Consider the following 25,685-nt stretch of genomic DNA (forward strand, 5'->3'; position numbering starts at 1 on the left):
CCCCACTCCAGCAACCCTCAGTTTGTTTCCTGAGATTAAGAATTCCTTGTATCAGTGAGGTCATATGATACATGTCTTTCTCTTTTTGACTTATTTCGCTCAGCATAATACCCTCCAGTTCCATCCACGTCGTTGCAAATGGCAAGATTTCATTTCTTTGATGGCTGCATAATATTCCATTGTATATATACACCACATCTTCTTTATCCATTCATCTGACAAGAAGATCTTAAGGCTAATGATAAGTATGCATGTAATGACTTAGCTAATTCTTCTATCCAAATATAAATACAAATATTTCATTACAATATGAAATAAAAGTTGTGCAAAGCTTCAAACAAGGAGTTAAATACCTTGATGAAGTAGCTGTACTCGGTATAAAGGAGGCAGCGATGTCAGAAGGCACGTGTGCAAACGCATAGCTAGTAAGTATCTCAAACCACACTCGTCTAGTGTGTCTCTTCCTGCAAAGCAAACAAACCAATAAAAAATTAGGAAATAGGGGCGCCTGGGTGGCTCAGATGGTTAAGCGTCTGCCTTCGGCTCAGGTCATGATCCCAGGGTTCTGGGATCGAGTCCTGCATCGGGCTCCCTGCTAGGCAGGGAGCCTGCATCTCCCTCTGCCTCTGCCTCTCTCTCTCTCTCTGACTTTCATGAATAAATAAATAAAACATTTAAAAAAAAAATTAGGAAATAGGCATTAAATTCAATAACAATTTACACAAAATATGTGTTTGAGTGTATCCTTTGTCAACACTTGAATATCTTTATTAAAAATACATATCTTTCCAAAAATATTTATAAATACTAAAACTCCCAAATGAAAAATGCCTGAGGAAAATATAATTACCTATTAGTACAGGTAATAACAGTACTTACAGCTACTCATAATAAATGAAATCTTGAAATACAATAAAATATACATTAACTATAGTAAGCTAGGTACAAACGTAAGAAGCATTTCCTACGTGAAGTCAGATGAGATTTAAAAGACAGGAGTTACATATCTAAAATGAAATCACTTATTTATTATCATTATTATTAATTAAAAAGGTAGTATTTTCTAGTCTGGTTAGCTCAACTGATATATAGTACTATGAAAGATTTAAAATCCGATTCCCTAGGCTAGTTTTACAAAGCTAAGGTTGACCCTTAACCTAATTTCACAATATTACTCCTATTTAAAAGTTGCACAAAGGTATGAAAGTGTGGTGAGTTTAATTAAAATTATAGCCACTGTTGGAGAAAAGCAACACAAAAGTATGAACAGCACCCAGACCAGTATGTGCCACTTAGGAAGTACTAAGAATGTTGAATTAAATAATATTTTCTAGAAGAAAATAAAATGTTTTAAATTCTCAAAGTTCAAGTTCCAGCTCTACTTCCCATTAGCTATCTTCATTCATCCATTCGTTCATTTATCTATTCAACAAATCGAGCATCTACTACATGTGAGGCACAGTTTAGGTGCTGGGGATTTGGCGGTAAATAAGACAAAATCTCTCCTCTCACAGTGCTTACATTTTAGGAGACAAAAACAAACAACAAAGAAACAAACAATGTGTCCGGTGGCAAGTAATGCTATAGAGAGAAATAAAAAGCAGGCTTGACAGAAAGAGAGTACTGGAGCAAGAGTGTTCTATTTTATATAGTATAGCCAGGGAAGAACTTTCTAAGAAGATGACGTTTCAGCAGAAACCTGAGGAGGTAAGGGAATGAGCTGGGCATAAATTTGGAAAATGAGCATTCCACACAGGGGAAACAAAATGTGCAAAGACTGTGAGACAGGACTGTGTCTATCATCTTCCTGGGACACAAGGAGGCCAATGTAGTAGAGTGAAAATGAACGCAGATCACACGGGGCCTTGTGGACCTCTGTAAGGATCTGGCTTCTATTCTAAAGTGAGAAAGCAAGCCACTGGTGTATGCTGAGCAGAGGAGAGATTAAATGTGATTAATCGCTGGTTCCTACGTGGAAAACAGATTGAGGTGACAAGAATGAAGCAGTTTTGGAGACTTTGTTGATAACCAGGCCAGAGGGGACAGTGACTTGGACCAAAGTGGTAACAGGAGAAGTGGTGAGAAATCACTGGATCCTGAATATAGGAGAACTGGCAGCATTTGTCTAAAGACTGGATATGGGGTGTAAGTGAAAGGAGAGTCAGGAATACCTTTAATTCCACTGGGGAGAATTCATTTACTTAGAATCCATTTACTGAGATGTGCAACATACTTAAACTCTGAGCTTCAGTTTCCCACCTGTGAAATGGACACATTAATTCCTGCCTTAGCTACCTCACGAAAGGGCACTGTGACTAGGATGAGCCATTTTGATACTGCCCAGCCAATCACACAGTTCTGAATCAGAAGTTTAGGCTATTTTTTCCATGGATTGTGGCCTATTTTCTTAATATCCTAGAGTAAAAACGCTAAAGTTTCCAACAAAGGCTTAAGACTATTCTGGGGAGAATCTTGCTCTATTGCACACAACACCTCATAATCATTAGGATTTGTTTTAATTAACATGTTTAGAAAGTAGGTCACAGGCAAAAGCTTTAAGGTCTCTAGTTATTTTAATCTACAAACAGAAAACTTTGGGGATATATTATAAGGAGATAAACCTGTGTGAAGAGATATATTCCAGGTAGCTTTGAAGAACAGTCTTTTTTCCTCAAATTTGGAGGTCTTGTGAAACAGTAAGAGTACAGGCTGGGAGGCAAGGATGTATCCACATATGAACCCCAGTTCTGCCATTTACTACGTGTGTGACCTTATATGTCACTTAATCTCCCTAAGGATCAATGTCTTCATCTATAAAATTTAGTATAATAATAGCTACCTACCAGAAGATTGCTGTGATAATTAAGTATGATAAAGTACATAAAGTGCCTGGCACATAGCAACTGTTCACTCCTCCACAATGTTTACTGAATGAATGAATGATCAATAATTTTCGGTCTCCTTGGCTAATGCCATCATTTACAATCAACACCATTACCTTCAACTATCTGCATAAAAGAGAGTGGGATCTAGTTTCAGGAGACAGCCAAAAATGTTCTGGTTACAGAGCAAATTAATCAAGACACACATTAGAGTGAATTGTATTAAAACCTGTTTCTCAAAAGACGTTTCAGAGAAAATTAGGTAATTGTAAAAAAAAAAAAATATTTATACCTAGAAAAGGGAAGATGAACAAGTTGAGTTCATGAGGTCCCTATGAGCCTCACAGTTCAATAGTAAAATTATCAAATGGGCCATTATTATTACTAAAAGTAAAATAAAAATTAAAATAAGCCATAGGAGTTAATATGTTTGAAAAAACAAGACGACATAGATCTAAAATGACACAAAGCTTTCAGTGTAAAAACTCATGTGAGAATGCACACAGATATCACAAATCCATGAAGTCATGTGCGCAAGTCATAGCCTACCCCAACTGTCTTTTCTTTCACAATTAATCATATTATGTAACAATAACTGTCTACTAGAGAGGTCTTGTCACTGCAAGGTTTAAAGAAAGACTGCAATTTAGTATGTGAGTCATTATATACATTATACAAATGACTCTATTCATGGTAACTTTGTAAATTTTAGGGAGAATATTTACCTGAGTAAGTCTTATCTCTGTTTTCATCAAGCTCCGTACTGGTGGTAGCCACCGTATCAGCCAAAGCTACCAGGAACATCTGCTCCAAACGGGTAAGGCCTGGTAGACTTGAGTGCATAAGATGACTTGAAAGTACCCTAGCATGTTCTTGGCCAAAGTAAGCGGGTCCATACTGAGAAAGATTTATTACTTTTGACTTGTTTTCCCTCTGTTCTGGCTCTAAATCTATATCATCTGTTGTTATATCCTGGATTTGGAACAGCTCTGAATACTGATCTTCTGGTTCACGTTTGGTATGATCTTCATAGCTCTGGGGTATTTTTGTACTTTCTTCTGAAATTCTGTAGGTTGTGTCTTGATCTGCAGCAAGCAGTGCATATAGTGGCAGCGGAGGAATAGAATCTATCTCAGTATAATCTCGAGTACCATCCTTTCCTATGGTGACGGTATCCTTCGCCGTGCTGCCACTTACGCTAATGGTTCGGGAAAGATGTCGCTTAGTCCCTTCTCCAGCATCAGCATCTCTAACTATTGCAACTTCACCTGCAATGCATTTTACTAAATGAGAGAGAATAGCTTTAGCCCTTCGAACTTTCCCTAAATCCATCAGTTCTAACAGCTGAGTTGGATGATACTGTGGGAGAGTAGGGGAAAGGACATGTGCGGCCTCAAATAAGCCGCCATCCTGAACTACAGTTGGTGAACAAAAAACATCATCAGCAATAGCTGTGCCTTCAACAATACTTTTTCTTGACAACATATTGGATTTAAAGGCAGAATGATCTTGTATTGCTGTCTCTTCTGCATCAGGACTATCAGCTTCAATGTCTCCAAATTTGACAGCGTGCTTCCACTGCGCATACACGTGCATTTCACAATCCATTCCTACCACCAATATCCCATCTCTCACCCAGGAGAGAGAAACAGGCAGCGAAGGTGTACCATCAACAGAAGACACCAAGTCGATAGATCTAAGAAGAACCCATCTTGACCTAACTCCTTGCTTGATACTACCACCTAGTGGTAAAGTAATGACAGCTACTCCATCCTTACTATTGATTTGCTCAGTCACAATTCCCGAAAGCCGCCCGTACATGAAGATATTAGCACCAACCCCCACTGTGAGAATGTGGGAGCCATCTTCTTTTGATACCCAGTCCAAATGTACTAAATGTTTGATATTTGGAATAAGGTATCTATCCTTGCTCAAAAGTGCATCTGATTTACTGTACACAAACAGATTACTGTCAACACTGACCCTTGAATCAAGTACACTCCCAACCTTGACCAAATCATCAAGATGAATTGTTTGTTCTAAAACCCATTCTGATCCTCCTGTAGATTCACATTCAAAGATGCAAACATGCATGGAAAATTCTTTAGAAACAAAACCATTGTGGTGGACTGGTTGTTTGTAAGCCACGGCAAGGCGACCCGTGTAGGAACAGCTAACAGCAACTGGTCTTCCCACAATGTTCACTGTACTGCTGTTATCTTCTCCTTCATCGTTCATCAAGGGCCATCTCCTCCAATGGTAAGTTTCCCTCTCATCACTTTTGCATTGTAGGTTGGCTTCCATACTACACTTCCAGAAGCGTACTTTATTATCAGAACAAGTTGTAACCACTAAATAAGGTGCAAGGCACACCGGATAAATTGAAGAAGAACTCAGATGACCTTAAAAAAGAAAAAGCAGATAGTCATGATAATAGAACCACAAAATAAAATGCTAGTAATCAAGTTCTACAATGTGATAAATACAAAGCCACTATAAGCTTCTTCATTGTAATTCTGCAAATCCCCCTTAACTAGTGCTTTACACTAAGCATCCATTGGCCAATATATCTATACAAGTCTTGAACAGTCCACTGGTGAAATGAAAATATGCAGTAATAATCACTTAATTAGTTTTTAGGTGATTAAGTTTAAATGAGGTGAATATTCCATTAAAATAAAACTCAAACACAATAAACCAAGTCAACCTGTTATCACTAAATCTGTTACCTGCTATAATTTATATAGGCCTTCACTACATGCCTCGCTGGACTTTCAGTCTCCGCTTGTTTTCACTTTCATCAGAGATGCTTAAGCCATCACTACAGTTTCCCATTCAAATGCCCCTAACCCAGCCCCTGAATAATCCAAACCCTAAATCTGTCCCTACCAACAAAATGTTTTCAGACAGCTAAACAGACTGCTAGATCTCACCATTTCTACTAAGGTTAATTCGAACTCTCAACATTGAACCAGAATCCTCATATTTAATTCTGACTGCCAAAGACCAACAATGCCCATCCACTGTCAACTATAATGTGAGAAGTAACAGTGATTAGGACTGGGGTCAGAAGACCTGGATTCAAGTTCTAGTCCATCAATAACTCTGAAACGCTGGGAAAGCCACTTCAACATCTGAGCCTTTTCCATCTAAATATTAGGGGTCATGTTATGACTTCCCTTGGAATGTTACTGTCAAGTAACATATTTACAAGCATTTTACAAAGCCTCTGCAAAATATAATTTATTATATTACCAATTCCGATAAACTTGTGTATACCCCAAACTTTCCAAACACTTTGAAAGACTAAAAACTGGCCCAGGTTTGCACCTGCCACAAAAGCCCAGAGTAAACCGTTAATGTGATCTTTCCAACTCTGCATTCAAACCTATCTTATGGATGAAAAAAGAACCTTCATACTCAAAATCATTCACCAGTAATTAGAACAGTCTTGAACCTCCAATTTCACTTCCCAAAAATACTATTCCGGGAACTCTTTAATTATAGTTCTACAAGTGACAGATCATTTTAAATACACCTGCCCTCCAAACTATCTTATCTGCCTTGTTAAATTCAGTATCATTCTAGGCTAGCCAAACTATAATCGTGTATCCTAAATATTTTCCCCACACTACCTGCCAACTCCTGCTCAAACATATTGGTGATACATGATTAGCACAATGTGCTAATGAACAGCCTCAATTTAAAAAAAAAGTTCCAATGATTTGCAAATGAACACATTTGTTCTTTGCAACTGTACTATCATATTATTCCTATTCATAGGAAATCATAGTGCAGGGAAGAAACTTCACATCAAAACATATTATTTTCCGTCAGGCTGATTACATTTATCACAGGAAACTTCCCAATAAAGACATGTTTCTAAACAGATAAATCATTACTAGAAAATTACAATTGTCCACATAACACATATTTCAGGAGGGTTCATCCATTGTACCCACTGAAGGCCACTGTGAGCTACAACTGCCCAGTCTTCAAGTTACCTTACCTGCGGAAGGCGTTGCTCTTATTACTTCAACTCCTTCTGGGAGATCAAGAGGTTGGCTATAGACCAGTCTAGAACTCAGAATAAGTTTACTAGCAGTTTGAAGATTGGCAATTGATGCAGAGTGTGGCATGGGGCTCACACTAGGAGAAGTTTCTGGAGAAGAGTCTACATTCTTCTGTCCAGGGACTGAAAGTAGACTCTCTGATGAAATGCCTTCTGAAGCTTTAGCTTTGAAGATAAATTATGAAATATATTACTATCATCACTATATACATTAGCTAGAATAATACTTTGTTGTCATTTAAGAAACAGATTTTAAAAGTACTTTGGAGACAAGGTCAATTTTCAGACTTTCGCTGGGCTACCTTGACAGACTTTTTTTTTTTTCTATTTTATTCTTAGCATCACCAACTCCATCACAGAGACTTAATCACCAACTTGTAAAAACTAGAAAAAAAACCTCAAGTTATTTCGTCCAATGTTCTCAAACTTTAAAAAGGATCAAAAGCTTGGGGTGCCTGGGTGGCTCAGCTGGTCAAGTGTCTGACCCTTGGTTTCGGCTGAAGTCATGATCTCATGGGTCATGGGATCCAACCAGTGGTCAGGCTCCGTGCTCAGTGGGGAGTCTGCTTGGAGATTCTCTCCCTCTGCCCCTCCCCCCCAACTTGTGCACTCATACACAGGATCTCTCTCTCTAAAATAAATAAATAAATAAATCGTTAAAAAGTATCAAAAGCTTGAGGAGAAACTTGTTACCAGACAGATTCCTGGGCCTCACCACAGAAAGACTGATTCAGTTGTTTTGGGATAAACCCCAGAAATCTGCATTAATAAGCAGCCCGGGTGTTTCTGAAACAGAGCATCATGAATCAAACTTTGAGAAATAGCAAGGTATTGCCTCACATAGTAAATGAAAGAATTTAAGTTCAGAGAGCTTCATGACTTTCCTATAGTCATATAACTAGCTCTACTCTTGCATTTTTGTGAAACACCAAGAATGAAATTCAAAGGCTTTGGAAAGAACTTTTGGATTCCTGCTGCCTCAAGAAGAGTAGGTTCAAATGGGCACAGGTAAAGGTTCTATCAAATCATTTGGCTTTTCTAACCCAAGTTCATGGCCCAGTTAGAACTATTTACAAGGTTATGTGATAATGTGAATTACAAAGGGAACAACAAATATTAGTTGACTGTATTAAATGTTTAATGTGTATAAAATCAGAATTATATAACCACCAGAAAAAATAAAATCTTTTAAAAGATTTTGAGTTAACCAGTTTAAAGCAGATTCAGTTTCATATGGGTCTGTGCAGTTCATTTTAATAATTATCTCTCAGAAAGTAAAAGTTTGTTCTAAAAAGAAAGATCCATGATCAATATCTTTGCTTCATACTACAGATTTTCTAATTCGCTAAGAAATCAATATGAATGTGTACAGCAAAAGCAAGGCTAATATAACTTATCACTGCTGGATTTCTTAATATTCTACAAAAACAGATGACTTATGTATGAGCTTCAGATGCTCAATTGTATTTTTATAAAGAGCAAATCTGCTTCTCTTAGTGATTCTTTTTTTTTTTAAAGATTTTATTTATTAATTTGACAGAGAGGGACACAGCGAGAGAGGGAACACAAGCAGGGGGAGTGGGAGAGGGAGAAACAGGCTTCCCGCGCAGCAGGGGCCCGATGCGGGGCTTGATCCCAGGACCCTGGGGTTATGACCTGAGCCGAAGGCAGACGCTTAACGACTGAGCCACCCAGGTGCCCCAGTGATTCTTTTATTTATTTATTTATTTAAATTCAATTAGCCAACATATAGTACATCATTAGTTTTTGGTGTACTGTTCAATGATTCATTAGTTGTGTGTAACACCCAGTGCTCATCACATCACGTGCCCTCCTTAATGCCCATCACCGGATTACCCCATCCCCCCACCCACCCCCTTTCCACAATCCTCAGTTTGTTCCCCAGAATCAAGAGTCTCTCATGGTTTGTCTTCATCTCTGATTTTTTCCCATTCAGTTTTCCCTCCCTTCCCCTATGATCCTCTGCGTTATCTCTTATATTCCACATAAGTGAAACCATATGATAATTGTCTTTCTCTGACTGACTTATTTCCCTTAGCTTAATACCCTCTAGTTCCATCCATGTCGATGTAGTGATTCTAAAGCTAAGTACATTATGTCAGATGAAAGTGTGTATTAATCCACAGAAAAGTACAATATTAATTCTAAGGGCAAAACAAATTTATAGAGACATAGTGTCTAGAACAGAGTCATAATAAGCATTAAATAAATATTAATTGAAAAAATAAATTGATCAAACTTTTAAAAAATATGTCTAATGTGCCCACAGACTGGTTTGGTTTTAGATTAACCTGCTTCATCAATTATTTATGATCTTGTAATTAAAAGCTTGGCATATCCATTCTTCAATCCAGCAACTCAATTTATAGTTCACTGGATCTTCATTTTAAAGAATTAACCAACCTAAAACATACTCAGTAAACTGAATTTATTTCACCTCATCTCTGCATAAAGTAATTACTTACCTAAGCATGCTTGTACAGACTTAAGATGAAGGTGCCACATATGGAGAATAGAGTTATTATTGCTGTCCTTTTCAATTACCACTAGAAAGAACTTTTCTGAAAATGGTGGTGGACGATAACCTATTGTTCAAAAGAAAAGTATATTTAAGTTATATTTCTCTCGGGTTAAAAGAAAGACATTTTAAAAAACTTCTCTTGATATGTATACAAGTTGGGAGGAAGAGGGCAAAATAGATATTTAGGAATTTTATGTAATTTTTGTGCCAAAGGTTAGGTAGCTATCAAAGACTAATGGGACTATGTCAAAAGTACACAAAAGCCAACATGAAGGTACACCTATTGGTCAAAGATGGGACAATCTGAGTGTCAAAGAATAAAAATGAATACAATTTATTAAAACATACTGACTATATAAAAAACCATGAGCTCATAAAAATATGAAAAGAGAAAGAGAGGGCACATAGAGAAAAAGGTAAGGAAGGACAAGAAAAAACAGAAGGAATAGAAGGAAGAGAAACAAAAAGAAAGAGAGAGAGAGAGAGGAAGGGAGAGACAGAGCAAAAGAGGAAGTGTGCAAGAGCACAGTCAGCTTCACTGGGTGCTCCTCACAGTAACTGGGACACTAACTCCTCACTTGGAAAATTGAAGGAACATTTATCCACCTTCTTCTATGAAAACAGCACTTTTTTTTTTTTAATTTAAAAGTCATGGGGGAAGGGCAGTAGTGGTGGTACAGAAGAAACTTGTTAGGAACTTTATGCATTTCTTTTATCAAAAGACATTGTGGATATAATTTTCCCTGTTGACAATTGTATTTTTCACATATGAAAATAAAATCTGCACAAAACAAAAAATTAGTATTTTTTCTTTTCCTTTTAATTCTAGTAAATATAAGTGTTATATTAGTTTCAGATGTGCAATATAGTGATTCAACAATTCTATAAATTACTCAGTGCTCATCATGATAAGTGTACTCTTAACCCCCTTCACCTACTTCACCCATCCCCCCACCCATCTCCCCTCTGGTAACCATCTATTTTCTATAGTTAGGAGTTTGTTTTTGGTTTGTCTCTTTCTTTTCCTTTGTTCAATTGTTTTTTTCTAAAATTCCACATATAAATGAAATCACATGGTATTTGTCTTTCTCTCACTGGCTTATTTCACTTATCGTTATACTCTCTAGCTCCATCCATGTTGCTACAAATGACAAGATTTCATTCTTTTTTATGGCTGAATAATATTCTATTGTATATGTATACCACATCCTCTTTATCCATTCATCTATCGATGGACACTTGGGTTGCTTCCATATTTTGGCTATTGTAAATAATGCTGCAGTAAGCACAGGGGTGCATACATCTTTTCAAATGAGTGTTTTTGTATTCTTTAGGTAAATACCACGCAGTACAATTACTACATCATAGGGTTGTTCTGTTTTTAAATTTTGAGGAACCTTCATACTGTTTTCCACAGTGGCTGTGCCAGTTTGCATTCCCATCAACAATGCATGGGGATTTCTTTTTCTCCACATCCTCGCCAACACTTGTTATTTCTCATGTTTTTTATTTTAGCCATTTTGACATATGTGAGGTGATATCTCATTATGGTTTCAATTTGAATTTCCCTGATGAGTGATGTTGAGCAAAAACTTTCTTTAAAAATGAAAACCCATAATGACAACTCCTTGGCAATGAGCACTGCTAGAGCTCTAATTGTGGTCTTTGAATACCACACCCCATTAAAAAGAACAGCCTGGAGTGATGACTCCATTCTTGCAAAGGGTATCTACAACATGAGCCTAGGATAACTTACAGTACCTGAAAGAAAGTAAAATAGTAAGAATAATAAGGCTGTGTCAAAAGGACTCAGGACCAACTTGAAAGGGTCCTCACTAGCCTAATATAGGACCATATGAGCATTAAAAAGAGTAATGACTGAAAACTGACTGAATGCTAAGTACATAAAAATCCATGAGTGATGAGTACCTCTCTGTATCTATATTATTCTTCTATAAAGAGTTTCCAAAAAATGGATTCATAATGATACTCAAAAGAAAAAGAAAGCTAAACAATAATATATTCATCAGTGATAACTTGGGCACAAACTTCCTCCTCTGAAATTGCTAATTAAAGGGAAGGAACTAAACACTTACCCTGCCTTTCCTAAAAATAACTCTATTTCAAAGTAACCAAATAGCTCTAGTTGATAAGGGAAAGCTTTTCTTTACAAATACTTTCCAGCTAATAAATAAATGAGAACTGATAAAGTTAGGAAATTGTAATTTTGCAATCTTTGATGAAATAATGGGTTCAAAAACAACATTAATTGAAGAAACCATGGTATAGTAGATTGCAGCAAACACTGGAACCACCATCTGAATCTTCTGCATCTTAGCACCACTAAAAATGAGACATCCTAAGTGATGTTCTTTCTTATGTCTTTCTATGAAGGACACAGCATCACCTAGGAAGTTGAACCTGGATCTAATAAAATCTACATAGGTAATCTGCTGATAGGAGAAAGTTTGAGTAACACCCTAAGTAGTTAGGGAAATTCTTTTTTTTTTTTTTTTTAAAGATTTTATTTATTTGACAGAGAGAGACAGAGCGAAAGAGGGAACACAAGCAGAGGGAGTGGGAGAGGGAGAAGCAGGCTTCCCACCAAGCAGGGAGCCCAACGCAGGGCCCGATCCCAGAACTCTGGGATCATGCCCTGAGCTGAAGGCAGATGCTCAATGACTGAGCCACCCAGGCGCCCCACTAGTTAGGGAAATTCTTACAAAATAACTTTCTCTAAAACAAATAAGTGGCATGATGAGAGTATAAAGCGGGAGTCACTTTAGATTAAAAGACCCTTAAACAATGAAATATAATGTATAGATTTCATTTGGATATGGATCCGAACAAATGAAAACCAAATAACTTTTGACATTTTTGAGACAACTGAATAAAGTAAATATGGACTAGTTATTACATAATTCTGAGGAATTTTGTTATTTATCAATGTGATAATAGCACTCATTTAAGAAAGTCATTTTTAGAAATGCATGTGAAGTACACAGGAGTTAAACGTGATGGCTGGGTTTGTTTTAAAATATTTCAGGAAGGGGTGCCTGGGTGGCTCAGTTGGTTAAGCGGCTGACTTGATTTTGGCTCAGGTCATGGTCTTGGGGTCGTGGGATTGAGCCCCACATCAGGTTCTGCACTCAGCAGGGAGTCTGCTTCAGGGTTTTCTCTCTCCCTCTGCCCCTCCCCACTCTTGCTCACTCTCTCAAATAAATAAATAAATAATTTTTTTTCAAAAAACTTTTCGGGATAAAAGGAAAATAGGATAGATAAAGCAAGTGAAACAAAAATCTTAAAATCTTTAAACAATGCACTCTACTTTTGTCCGTAATTGGCATTTTTCTTAATTAAAAGAGAAATTAGAGGGGTGCCTAGTAGACCATGGGACTCTTGACCTTAAGGTCATGAGTTCAGGCCCCATGTTGGGCATGGAGCCTACTTAAAATAAATTAAAAGAGAAATTAATTTTTAATTGAAACTTAGAAAGTACAAAATAAGGCAGGGGCAGGGAAGAAAGAACATATGCCTATCAAGTCCTTTAAGAAAACAGCTATAAAATCAAGAATATCAAAGAAACTGCACAAAATCTAAAGGAAAACCAAGAAAGACATTAGGAAATCTTTTGGCCTAATTTTGCAATGACATAAAGAAATATCAAAAGAGGGCAATACAAAAATATTTTTAAATATAAGACTTTCGATTAAAAATATAATAAAATACTGAATTTCCATAAGCATTGTTTCTAGTAGGGTTGGTATGAATTTCTTGTTAGAGGCAGAATGATAAACAGTACCTAGGTTTGTGGGAAAGCATATAAAAAAGTTCAACCCAGATAAAGGTGAAATATTATGGAAAAGCACATTTTAAATCTATAAAGCAGTCCTGTTATACCCTATTGATAGTAAAATAAAACCATGTGACAACTGTATAACTTATTAAGAAGAAAAGTATTAATGTAAGAAGCAAGATGCATGAAAGGGAAAAATTACTAGTGAGTGGTGAAGACATGTCAGAGAAGAATTCCTTCTTATTTTTCACTAAAGAAAAGGCAATTACCTGTATAAATTTGGTACAAATACTGTTCATAAGTGTCTATATATAATTCTGTGATACAAGCTACATCAAGAAAATTAATTATGTCCTTTTAGATACTTATGATCTATAACCAAATTAGGTAAAGTATCTGGAAACCTTTTGTAAACTAAAAAAATGTCCATCATATAAAATGAATTCTTAAAGTAGAACATGTCTTTCCTTCTTTCAAACAGAAAATATTCTATTTGTTCTATGTTCACATATGTTCTACATTCAAATAGAACATGACTGTTTTATAATTACAAAGTTAGAACTCTTAAAGGGAACATTTTAAGCTAAATAATAAAGTTTAAACATCATATGGGATCTATTCTTGAAGGCTCTTATGGAGAACTACTTTCCATCACACACAAAAAACAAATACTACATGTCAGAGGGGAACACCGTGAGATGGTACCTTTAATTCACCGTGTACCTAAGGTTCCTGATATACCATACAAAACAATGTCTTATATATTCATCAATGGTCTTCAGCAATGTACTGGGGACTTCTAAAAACTTACACTAAAGTTAATTGGTTTGCTTGAGATACCACAGGGATCTTACTACCAATCGAAGTAATTTAATTGCAGAACTGAACAATTAAAATTACTTTTTAAAACAATTAAACTAGGATTCATAAGTAACATTTTCTTGGCAAAAGTCTATGCCATTGGTGAAACTGTCTTTCAAAATGTAATTTTCACCCACATGCCTTCTTCACATACAAACAAGCAATTTTTACAGAACTGGTGTTATTTGCTAAAAATTATGAGAGTGATGACTTTTGATATAAAGATCCATACTCAATAAAACTTTGGAGATTTTTTAAGATTAAGGTGTCAAACTCAAGACTACTTCTTTTTTTTTTTTTTTTAAAGATTTTATTTATTTGAGAGAGAGAATGAGAGAGAGAGAGCACATGAGAGGGGGGAGGGTCAGAGGGAGAAGCAGACTCCCTGCAGAGCAGGGAGCCCGATGCGGGACTCGATCCCTGGACTCCAGGATCATGACCTGAGCCGAAGGCAGTCGCTTAACCAACTGAGCCACCCAGGCGCCCTCAAGACTACTTCTTAAAAGTACCTTGTGATGGCTGAAAAAATATTTCTGTTTCCTTTTTCTCCATATCTTCCTTATGTGGTTTGTATCCTATGATGAAGTCTTCTTGAAACACATGAAGCAACTGTGTATTTGAGCCACACTATAAATATGAAAAAAAAATGAAGTTTTATCTTTGAAATTCCCTGTCTTCCACCCACCACCTCCCCAAGAACATTAATGTAGAAGAAATAAATCTAAATTTCTATTCTTCATCAACTGACAAATTAGAAAGGAAAAAGCAACAGAAAATAAAATCATTAGAATGACCTGGGCAGAGAAAATTGCTTTCAAAGATGCTACCGCCAATAGCAGAATTGAAGAGCTCTAACAAAAACAAATCAACAGATCTGCTTCTCAAAACACACACACACCCACACACACACACACACACACGTGATCTACACCACTTTGAGCTCAAAAATATTAGGTCACATGACTTGCTGGAGAAGGCTATGCTGACTATGTAATAAGGCAACTAGTACAGGATTCCCTTAGTTTTTCTAATTCCACTTGGGAACCAAAAATAGGAAAACCAGAAACGTCCTCAAAGTATTCCCAGTCTGTCTAGTGGGAATTATGCGGGGCCCTATGACAGCCAGTTGGGTGACACACCCCTGGATTAATGTATTTACATGTAAGTAGTGAGGCTTTCTAAAAGGATGGATGAGACATCATGGTCAGTTGCTGTTGCTATGCTACATGAGCGTGTTTTTGAACAACACAGAGAAAAAGAGTAAAAATAATACAAATGGCTACTTATTAAAATTACAAAAGGGAGCTGAAATTCAAGGAAAAACTAAATCCTAACAAAATCTTACGATGGAAGTGTGTCAAGACAATTAGATGGCTGCCCCACAGATCTCAAGGAAGGGGACCATGGATGGGTGGGCTAAATCTTACGGAATAAAGGAGACCAACCTCCTGACAAACTACACAGAAATGAAAGGACTATAGTATTAGGTTGACCCACAAAATTTTTATGAAAGTTATATGGTATTTTTATGTCTCTCCAGATAGAAACCAAAAATCTCTTCACATATACAGAAAAAGGTCACCTCCTCAGAGGAAAAAAATAAATGAAAAGGGAAGGGTGAGGTCTTCATGGATATAGAAATCATACAGCACACTGGGCACAAACCTAGAATGACTTTTAGCTATTTATCAGTGCTTGCAGTTTACCAGCCCTTGTGTTAAAGACAGTCACAACTAGAGGGGGAAACAAATCTTGAATAGGTATGAAGTAAAAAGCATAATGCTAAGTAAGAGTGACCTCTGTTAACATCCCATGGTGAAGAGAAGGAGCTAAAGTGAGAGATGAATTTAACACCCAGCCCATTAAAAATGAAGACCTTTATGGGAATGAAGACAATCCACTCTTCTCCCATATCTCTATGGAGGAGAATAAGGAAATCACAAGTTTGGGATTTCCTTGGAGGCATTAGTAATTTGAGTTTGGCAGCCACATTCCTGTTGTCAAGAGCTGACATGGTAATTTTGCTACATTGGTGGAAATTACTACATTTTCCCCAACAGAATGTACCAGGCACAATGGAAAAAAAAACACAACTATATTTGTTTTTAAATACGGTTAGCTCTTTCTTCATTTCCTTGTTTGAAAATATTGGTAACTTCCTCACCAAAAGAATCTTTTTTTCCTATTTGGAATGAATACATTAGTTCTATCCCTTAGTCCATCAATATGATCCTGAAGAAACAAATATCTTGAGGACTAGAAAGGGATTTACAAACTCACTGTAGGGAGAAGAGTTCTCCCTCTTCCCTGGGTAGTTGCCAGGGAAGAACAGTGACTATACAAAAGACCTATGATTAGAAAGTAAATGTATACTTTGATCCTACTTTCATCCGCATTTTACGGATATCGTAAAAATATCTAATATTCAGACTAACAAGGCAAACACTCTAAAGCTGAACTATCAACTGAGTTGAAATGAGAAATAATATAAAAAGAGAAACCACAAACCAAGCCCCTATGCAGCTGTACTATATTTTCCTTCATGGTTTCCCTGACTGAATCGAATGACCTTTAAACAGGAAATAAGGCTACAGATATAACTCAGCTGGAGAATAATCACTAAATCATTAGATTTTCACTGTGGAAATCAAGAGAACTGGCTGTATTTAGTATTCTCAAACAAGGGAATTATTCTGGCCATGAAATATATGCACATAAAGCACTCTGGAATAAAGTATATTAATACCCCCAATTCACAAGCATGTTTTTACTTGGTTGGTTATTGCATCGAGTTCAATAATGCAGCCAGGTCGAGCAGTAGACTGTTGGCTCACAATATTAAACACTTCTCCAATAAGTTTCTGCAAATAAAGAACAGAAAATGTGAATCATCAACAATGTATGAATCTATTGTCAGTATGATACAGCATCTCAGACATTCAAGGCCCTTCTAAATATTCAATGATTGGCAATGGCGATTCATTCATTCCAAGAATTATTTCAAATATCTGTACTCATTCTTATTCTCATTTTTAAAATTAACTAACCAGGTAGAAAACTCTATAGTGTCTAGCTTAATAGCGTAGAACCTTAAGGCAACCGCTTCTTTCAACATGTCTTCATTTTGCAATCTTAAAGCTCCATGACAGACCTGGCTGAGGATGTGGCCCCATGCCCACACGTATGGTTTGCAGATCTGCAATGCCACGTAGAAGTACGACCCTGCCAGTGAGAAGGTACGGGCAATGGTTGAAAGGAAGTGGGACTCGGTAACTTGAGATGAGCATGTTTAACTAACACGGGAAGTTTAACTTTGGACACCCAAACTCCCAACCCTTTCTGCTGAAAAAAAGCAGTCCCTTCTCCCTCCTTCCAATCAGGCTTCCCTTGCATAAAAACCTTTCAGTAGCTTCACTTGAGGCAGTTACTTCACAAGGAGATGCCCATTCTCCTCAGCATCACCACCATTACTTCCTACCACCTCCAGGCTGCTAAGAGGGCTTAGATCCCAGCTTAGCCTAGGGATATAAATACAAGATTGCTCCTGGGAAAAGAGCACATACACTGGGGTTGTAGCATCATTCCAATTTGTATCAGCAAGATTCCAAAGACACGGGATAGGAACAGATTCAAGGGTTATTAGACCAAGGAGGACAAAATATGTGGCTGGGTATGGCTGAATTTATTGTTATGAGTATATTCACCCAAGATTCAGGATTTAAAATGTTAGCTCAGACACCTGCAAGTAGTGTCTCCTGGGTTTGTTAACTGAAATCTGGATGCAACTTTGTCCTACAGAGGGTGAGGTTAAAACACTGGACCATGAATCCTTCCTACTCAAGTGTGGTCAATGAACCAGCAACAATAGCAGCATCAGGAAGCTTTTTATAAATGCAACTTTCAGGCCCTGAAGCTAATACATCTTCCTTTTAACACAATCTCTACATGATTCGTGTACATACTAAAGTTTAATAAGTATTGATGTAGATCAGTGGTTCTCAGCTTGGCTGCACACTGAATCACCTGAGGAGCTTTAATAATCATTGTTGCTTAGGTCCCACTTGCAGAGACTGACTTATTGGTCTAGAGTACAATCTGATCACAGGCATTTTACAAACTCATCACGTGCTTCTGACATGCAACCAAGGTTGCAATCCCCTTGCAGGGATACCCATTCCAGGTAAGGAACTGCCTTCCCTGCCCACAACTCTGCTGCTAGCACTGTGACTAAGGCCTTACCAAATGCCTTATTCAACACTACAGGATCCTATTCAACTTTACGTCCAACAAAAGAACCCATTTTACAGCAGAAGATAGGGCCAGAATTAGGGTAAAGTGAATAAAGCACTCACCTTGGGTGCAAAATTTAAGGTGGGGGGTGCCAAAAATTCAATAATCAAGATAAATAATATCTTAATGCAGTATTTTTTTAAAGATTTATTTATTGGGGCGCCTGGGTGGCTCAGTCAGTTAAGTATCTGCCTTCAGCTCAGGTCATGATCCCATGATCGAACCCCACATCATGGTCCCTGCTCACTGGGGAGTCTGCTTCGCCCTCTCCCTCTGCCCCTCCCCCCTGCACGCATGTGCTCTCTCTCTCTCTCAAATAAAAAAAAAAGATTTATTTATTAGAGAGAGAGAGCATGTGCGTGCACAAGCGGGGGAGGGAGGGACCGAGGGAGAGGGAGAGAGAGAACCTCAAGCAGACTCCCGGCTGAGCACAGAGCCCCAGGCAGGGCTTGACCTCATGACCCATGAGATCCTGACCTGAGTTGAAATCATGAGTCAGACATTTAACCAACTGAACCATCCAGGCTCCCCAATGCAATATTTCTTAAAATCAGAATTAATGCAAAAAAATTCATGATGAACAAAATATCAAAATTTTAAATGCAGGATTCAACAGTGTCATGGGGCACCTAGCTGGCTCAGTCAGAAGAGCCTGTGACTCTTGATCTTGGGGTTGTGAGTTCAAGCCCCACACTGGGTGTAGAAATTACTCAATTAAACTTAAAAACTAAAAAGAAAAATGTCTTGATGAGCCATATTAGAGCCTGAGACAAAAGCAAAACTTCACAGATATGTTTTTATGTATTTTTTAATGATTAATATTTTTCCAGAACATTAAAGTGGTTGAAAATTATTGAAAAACTGAAAAGAAAGTGTATTAAAACTCACAATATTATTTTATATTTAAAATTATTTAAACTAAAATAAGATTATTTTACTTTCCCAGCTTTAATGGAAGCAAACTTATCAATATTTTTAAAATCTATTTTTTGCTTGTTTTCAATATAGACAACTTCCCTGTTTGAGAGTCTCTTGACTGAGTGAAAATCTTAAGTAATATTTTAATTAACTTATTTTTTTTTAGAGAGGGAGTTGGGGGAAGGGCAGAGGGAGAAGGAGAGAGAAAATCTTAAGCATATTCCATGCCCAGTGTGGATGCAGGACTCGATCTCATTACTGAGATCATGACCTGAGCCAAAATCAAGAGTCGGACGCTTCACCGACTGAACCACCCAGGCACCCCTTAAATCATTTTTAATTAACTTCAGCTTACTGAAACTTCTTTTGCAGGACAACATTGTGACTGGTATATTGTTTTTTTAAAGTTCTGAAGTTCACTTCCAAATTTGCATAAGACTGCACTAAACAAAATTTGTGAATCAGTTTTAGCAGATCCAAACACAATGCTGATTTTATATTACAAATTATGGACATCGCATGACACTTAAAACGATTTCAGATCATTGTCAAAATATTTAAGAGCCAGGTCAGTGGCTGCCTTTTGTAAACAAGATTATCCACGTAAGTCTTCTCCAGCTAAAAATTCAAAATCTAAAGCACTTCAGTTAATTTTTCATACCTCCATTTTGAATGTGAAATTAGTATGCTTTGTAGTCAGAATAATGGCCCCCCAAAAATGTCCTCATCCTAATTCCCAGGACCTGTGAATAGGTTATGTTACTTTACATGACAAACGAGATTTTGTGGCTGTGATGAAGTTAAACATCTGGAGATGGGAAAGTACGTTGGATTAGGTAGAAGGGCCCACTGAAATCACAGTGGTCCTTATAAGAGGGAGGAAGTATGGTCAGATTCAGAGAAAGAAAAGCAAAGGCCAGAGAAAGAGAGATTTGAAAATGCTCTGCTCCTAGCTTTAAAAAGGAGGAAGGAGCCATGAGCCAAGAGATGCAGGGGCCTCTAGAAGCTGGAAAGGGCAAGAAAATGGATTCTCCCCTAGAGCCTCCAGAGGGAATATGGCCCTGCCAACACTTTGGTTTTATAGTATCTGGCCTCCAAAAAGGTAAGATAATAAATGTATTGTTTTAAAGTCACCAATTTGGTGGTGACAATTTGTTGTATCAGCACTAGGAAACTAATACAGGTGCCCCAAATCTCCTTAATTTTTACTTGATCGGCTCTTTTTCCAGTAAGAATACCACATCTGGTAATTCATACATTTCCATTTTCTTTTTCGTTTTTAACTCATTTTCAGGTTCAGGAACGACAGTCACACCTCTTGCTAGTAATTTACACTCACCAAACTTACTTTCAAAGTTTCTTTCTCTCACTATATCCAACAACTCTCAACTGAAAACTGGATTAGCAAAAAAGTAAATTTTGATCATATTATTGAAGTGTTTGCTTCCGTTAAAGCCGTGAAAGTAAAATCATAATAAATTCTGTTTGGGACATTTATAAAATATTTGAACTGAAAATAATGTTGTGGATTTTAATATACTTACTTCCAATTTTCAATACTTTTCAACTACTTCAGTGTTCTGGGAAAAAATTAACCATTAAAAAATTACAGGAACATATGTTTCTAGAGTACACATTCTTCCTTTGCCCCAGGCTTCAATGTGGCTCATCGTGGCACTGCGAGATCTGTCTTTATTTAAAATTTTGGCATTTTGTTCATCAAGGATTTTTCTGCATTAATTTTGACTGTTTAAAATATAGCACTAAAACTGCCTGTTCCAGTAATTCCACTACTGGGTATTTACTCAAAGAAAATGAGAACACTAAGGTCTGGACCATTCCACCAGGTTTAAAAAGAAAAAAAAAAAAAAAGGCAAACACCCAAGGTGCTGACAAAAGTGTAAGGGAACGCAGAATTTGGTGGTGGGAGAAGAGACTATGATTACTGAATTCGGGCTCTGTGACTATCTGTAGAAGCAGGGGCTATAACAGCTTTCCTTTATGTTGTTTCTTCTTCCCTGATTTCCCTACTGGGACAAGTACTAAAAGTGCAAGGACTTCAATAGTCCAAGTATGACCACGACTAAACCGGCATCATTACACAATGACATGATGCCAAATGGGAATTTGTGTTTCCCCTGTGCTGGAGATAAAAGTTTCTCCATCTAAATAATCGATGCTAGGGGGCTGGCTACTCTTGACCTGCATCTAAAACCTTGATGCATTCTCCACCCTTGTCTGCCTTATTCTGTGCCCCAAGACATTGACTTCTGGACCCAACACCAAGCTCGCAAGCCGGCTTCAGCTTCAGGCTGAATTCACTCAGTGGGAGGGACTGGTCGGAGACTGGAGAGGAGAGAGAGAGAGAAGTCGGGCATGTGTCCCCCTAGGTCCCCACAGTTCTGTCAGTGGCTATGTTCCTGTGTGGCCACCTCTCCCAACAGGCAGCTCCTTTTCCATGGCTTTAGTTCTCCCCAGGCTTTGGTACACCGTTACTGCTCTTGTCCCTTCAGGCACAGGGATATACTTTTCTATTGCCACTGCAAAAAATTACCACAAACTTTAAAAAAAAAAACACACAAATGAATTATCTTACAGTTCTGTAGGTCAGAAGTCTGACATGGGTCTCGCTGAACTAATGTCAGCTTGTCATCAGGGCTCCATTCCTTTCTGGAGACTAGAGGGGAGAGTCCAGTTTCCTTGCCTTTTCCAGCTTGCAGAGGTTATCCATATGCTTTGACTCATGGCCCCCTTCTCCCAAAGCCAGTAATATCATCTCTCTGACCATTCCTCTTTTGTCACCCCTCTCTTTGACCACAGCCAGGAAAGGTTCTCTGCTTTCAGGTCTTATGTGATTAGACTGGGCCTACCCAAATAATCCAGGATAATTTCCACATTTCAGGGTCCTTAATTTATTCACATCTGCAAAGTCTCTTTTGCCATGTGAGGTAACAAATGTGCAGGTTCTGGGGATTAGCACATGAACATTTTGGGGGGCCATTATTCTGATAATGGTAATAATGGCTTCACCCTACTGCTAAACTCTGAGTGCCTTATCATCACTTGCGGGTTTACCATGTGTTCACCTCTATAAGGAGTTCTTTCATTAAACTCTTCACAGTTAAACCTTTATAAATGTGTCATCTGTTTCCCACCTAGGCCCTGACTGACATAGAGTAAATCAAGGAAGTACTGACTGTCTCTCCCTGAAAAGTACAACCCTTACCAATGTGCTCTTCCCCACAAAATGCAAAGAAATATCTTTGTATAGCTTCTCCTAGTTAGTATGGTCTTCCTTCCCAATTTAAATACTATAATCCCGGGGCGCCTGAGTGGCTCAGTCGTTAAGCGTCTGCCTTCGGCTCTGGTCACGATCCCAGGGTCCTGGGATCGAGCCCCGCATTGGGCTCCCTGCTCGGCGGGGAGTCTGCTTCTCCCTCTCCCACTCCCCCTGCTTGTGTTCCCTCTCTCGCTGTGTCTCTCTCTGTCAAATAAATAAATAAAATCTTTAAAATAAATAAATAAATAAATAAATAAATAAATACTATAATCCCACAAAGAACATGAACAAGCAAATCAAAAGAAAAAAAATACGAACAGCCAATAAAAATATGAAAAACCATTCCATTTCTGCAGTGATAAAAAATGTGTGAATCAAAAAAATAGATACAGTTCAAAATAGTGAAGATTTTGAGAGAAGAAAGAAAAAGAGGGTGGAGAAAACTTGTACTCACACACTTTGCTGATGAAGTTCAAACTGGTAGAACAGCTAGCTTCCCATTGCCTTCACAAGGTAATAAAACACTTCAGCATGATATTCATCAACTTATTCATTAACTCAACAATTATTTGTAGAATGCTTATCAGATACCAGGCACTGGGAATACAGCACTGCCCTCATTTTATATTCAAATGAAGACAAATAGCACACAAATAAGTAAGTAAAACAAACTGTGAAATGGTACTAAGTGCTATGGGGAAAATGAAGTGGGAATGTGGACAGGAATGCTGGTCAGGAAGCCCTCACTTGAGTAAAGACATAAAGGAGGCAAGAATACAAGCCATGTGTTATCTGAGGGAAGAACATTCCAGGCAGGGAGAACAGTAAGTAAAAGACACTAAGATGAGAGACAGTTGGCCATGCTCCAGGACCAGTAAAGAGACTGGTATGGCTGCAGCCAAAATGAGGGAGGGTAAAAGTAGAAAACACAGTATCAGAGAAGTGAAGGAAGGCAGGATAGGGGCTGAGAGGTAGAGTCTGTACAGTATTACAATTCACTGTAGACAATGGCTTAAGAGTGACATGATCCAAACAAATTACGCTTTAGAAATATCATTCTGACTTATATGTTGAGAATAAGAAGTCCAAGACCACCTTCCCCCACAGAGACACAGATTTAACAGTGATAAAATTCAACATGCTTTCATAAAAAAAAAAAAACATTCAACAAACTATGAATAGAAAGAAACTACTTCCATATAATAAAAACTATATGAAAAGCTCAAAGCCAATGTCATACTCATTGGGAAAAGACAGTTTTTCCTCTAAGAAAGATACGGAACAAGACAGGGACGCCCACTCTCACCATTATTATTCAACACAGACTGTAAGTTCTAACAATTAGGCAAAAAATAAAAAGCATAAAAATTAGAAAAGACATAAAATTATCTGCAGATGGCATGATCTTATATGCAGAAAACCTTAAAAATTACACACACACACACACCAAAAAAAAAACCTGTTAGAACTAATAAATGAATTCAGCAAAGCTCTAGGATACAAAATCACCATTCGAAAATCAGGTGTGTTTCTATACACTAACAATGACCAGTCCAAAAAGGAAATTAATAATCCCATTTAGTAGAGCATCAAAAAGAATAAAAGACTTAAGAAGAAACTGAACAAAGATGAAAGACATACAATACACTGAAAAATACAAATGTTGCTAAGAAAAATCAAAGAAGATATAAATAAATGGAAAGACATCTCATGCTGTGGATTAGAAGACTTAATATTGTTAAAATGGCCATACTACCAAAGCAATCAACAGATTCAATGTAATTCCTATCAAAATCCCAGTGGCATGTTTTGCAGAAACTGAAAAAAACATCCTAAAATTCATGTGATAACATGGGTGAAAGCTTCAGGACACTGGTTTTGTCAATGATTTCTTGGATATGACACCAAAAGCACAGGCAACAAAATAAAAAATAGACAAATGGACTACATCACACTTAAAAACTTCTGCCTGTCAAGGAAAACCACCAACGGAGTAAAAGGCAACCTACAGAATGGAGGAAGTAACCACAAATTATGTATGTGATAAAGGGTTAACACCCAGAATACAGAAGGAACTTCTGTAACTCAACAACACAAAAAGCAAAAGGACCTGAACAGACATTTCTCCAAAGAAGATACACAAATGGCCAACATGCACAAGAAAAGGTGCTCAATATCACTAATCACGAGGGAAAGGCAAATCAAAACCACCAGGAAGTATCACCTCATACACATCAGAAGGGCCACTACCAAAGAATAGAAAGTAAGTGTTGGAGTGGATGCAGAGAAGTTGGAACCTTGGGCACTGCTGGTGGGAATGTAAAATGGTGTGACCATTATGGAAAACAGTATGGAGGTTGGCAAAAAAATTAAAAACAGAATTACTGTATGATCCAGCAATCCCACTTCTGGGTATATACCCCAAAAAATTAAAAACGGAACTGTGATGAGACATTTGCACACCTTATGTTCATCACAGCATTATTCACAATAGTCAAAAGACAGAAGCAACCCAAATGTCTACTGACAGGTGAATGGATAAAGAAACTGTGTGGTATACACATACAACGGAATATCATGCAGCCTTTAAAAAGATCTGGTCACTTGCTACAACATGGATGAACTCAGAGGACATTACACCAAGCACTAGAACAATTATATCTTCGGTATTGTGCATGGAAATTTGTTTTTAATTTTAATTAAATCACTGCCTTCAGGGTGCCTAGCTGGCTCACTTGGTGGAGCGTGTGTCTCTTGATCTCAGGGCTGTGAGTTTGAGCTCCACGTTGGGTGTGGGGATTACTTAAAAATAAAATCTTTAAATCGCTGCCTTCATAAACAGTTTACTCAACATAAAAATCCCTTCCTGATGACTCAGAGTCACATGTATGAACATTAACTGTTACTCATGCCTTTAAAGGTCTAAAGATCTCAAGTGCTGTCTTAATAATAAGTACCGAATGTACACTGGTATCTGAGAAGGAACATTAGGAATTTATTTCCAAATGTCTGCAAAACAGTTACCTAAATTACATCTTTTACCT

General features: G+C 37.6%; 1 protein-coding gene across 7 annotated transcripts in view; it reads right to left on the reverse strand.

The window, feature by feature from the left end:
- DMXL2 (Dmx like 2) overlaps positions 1–25,685 on the reverse strand; it is a 140,242-nt gene that overhangs the window by 39,079 nt on the left and 75,478 nt on the right. For all 7 annotated transcript variants that reach the window (XM_081831077.1, XM_081831078.1, XM_081831076.1 and 4 more), the window contains exons 14-19: positions 16,925–17,014; positions 14,663–14,780; positions 9,441–9,560; positions 6,892–7,119; positions 3,608–5,284; positions 354–464 (exon numbers count right to left, since the gene is read on the reverse strand). In XM_081831077.1, coding sequence (XP_081687203.1) covers positions 354–464; positions 3,608–5,284; positions 6,892–7,119; positions 9,441–9,560; positions 14,663–14,780; positions 16,925–17,014 — 2,344 coding nt within the window. The remainder of the gene's footprint in view (positions 1–353; positions 465–3,607; positions 5,285–6,891; positions 7,120–9,440; positions 9,561–14,662; positions 14,781–16,924; positions 17,015–25,685) is intronic.

This window comes from Leptonychotes weddellii, chromosome 9 (genome assembly GCF_054177405.1).
Source record: "Leptonychotes weddellii isolate Sample4059 chromosome 9, ASM5417740v2, whole genome shotgun sequence".
NCBI classification, from domain to species: Eukaryota; Metazoa; Chordata; class Mammalia; order Carnivora; family Phocidae; genus Leptonychotes; species Leptonychotes weddellii.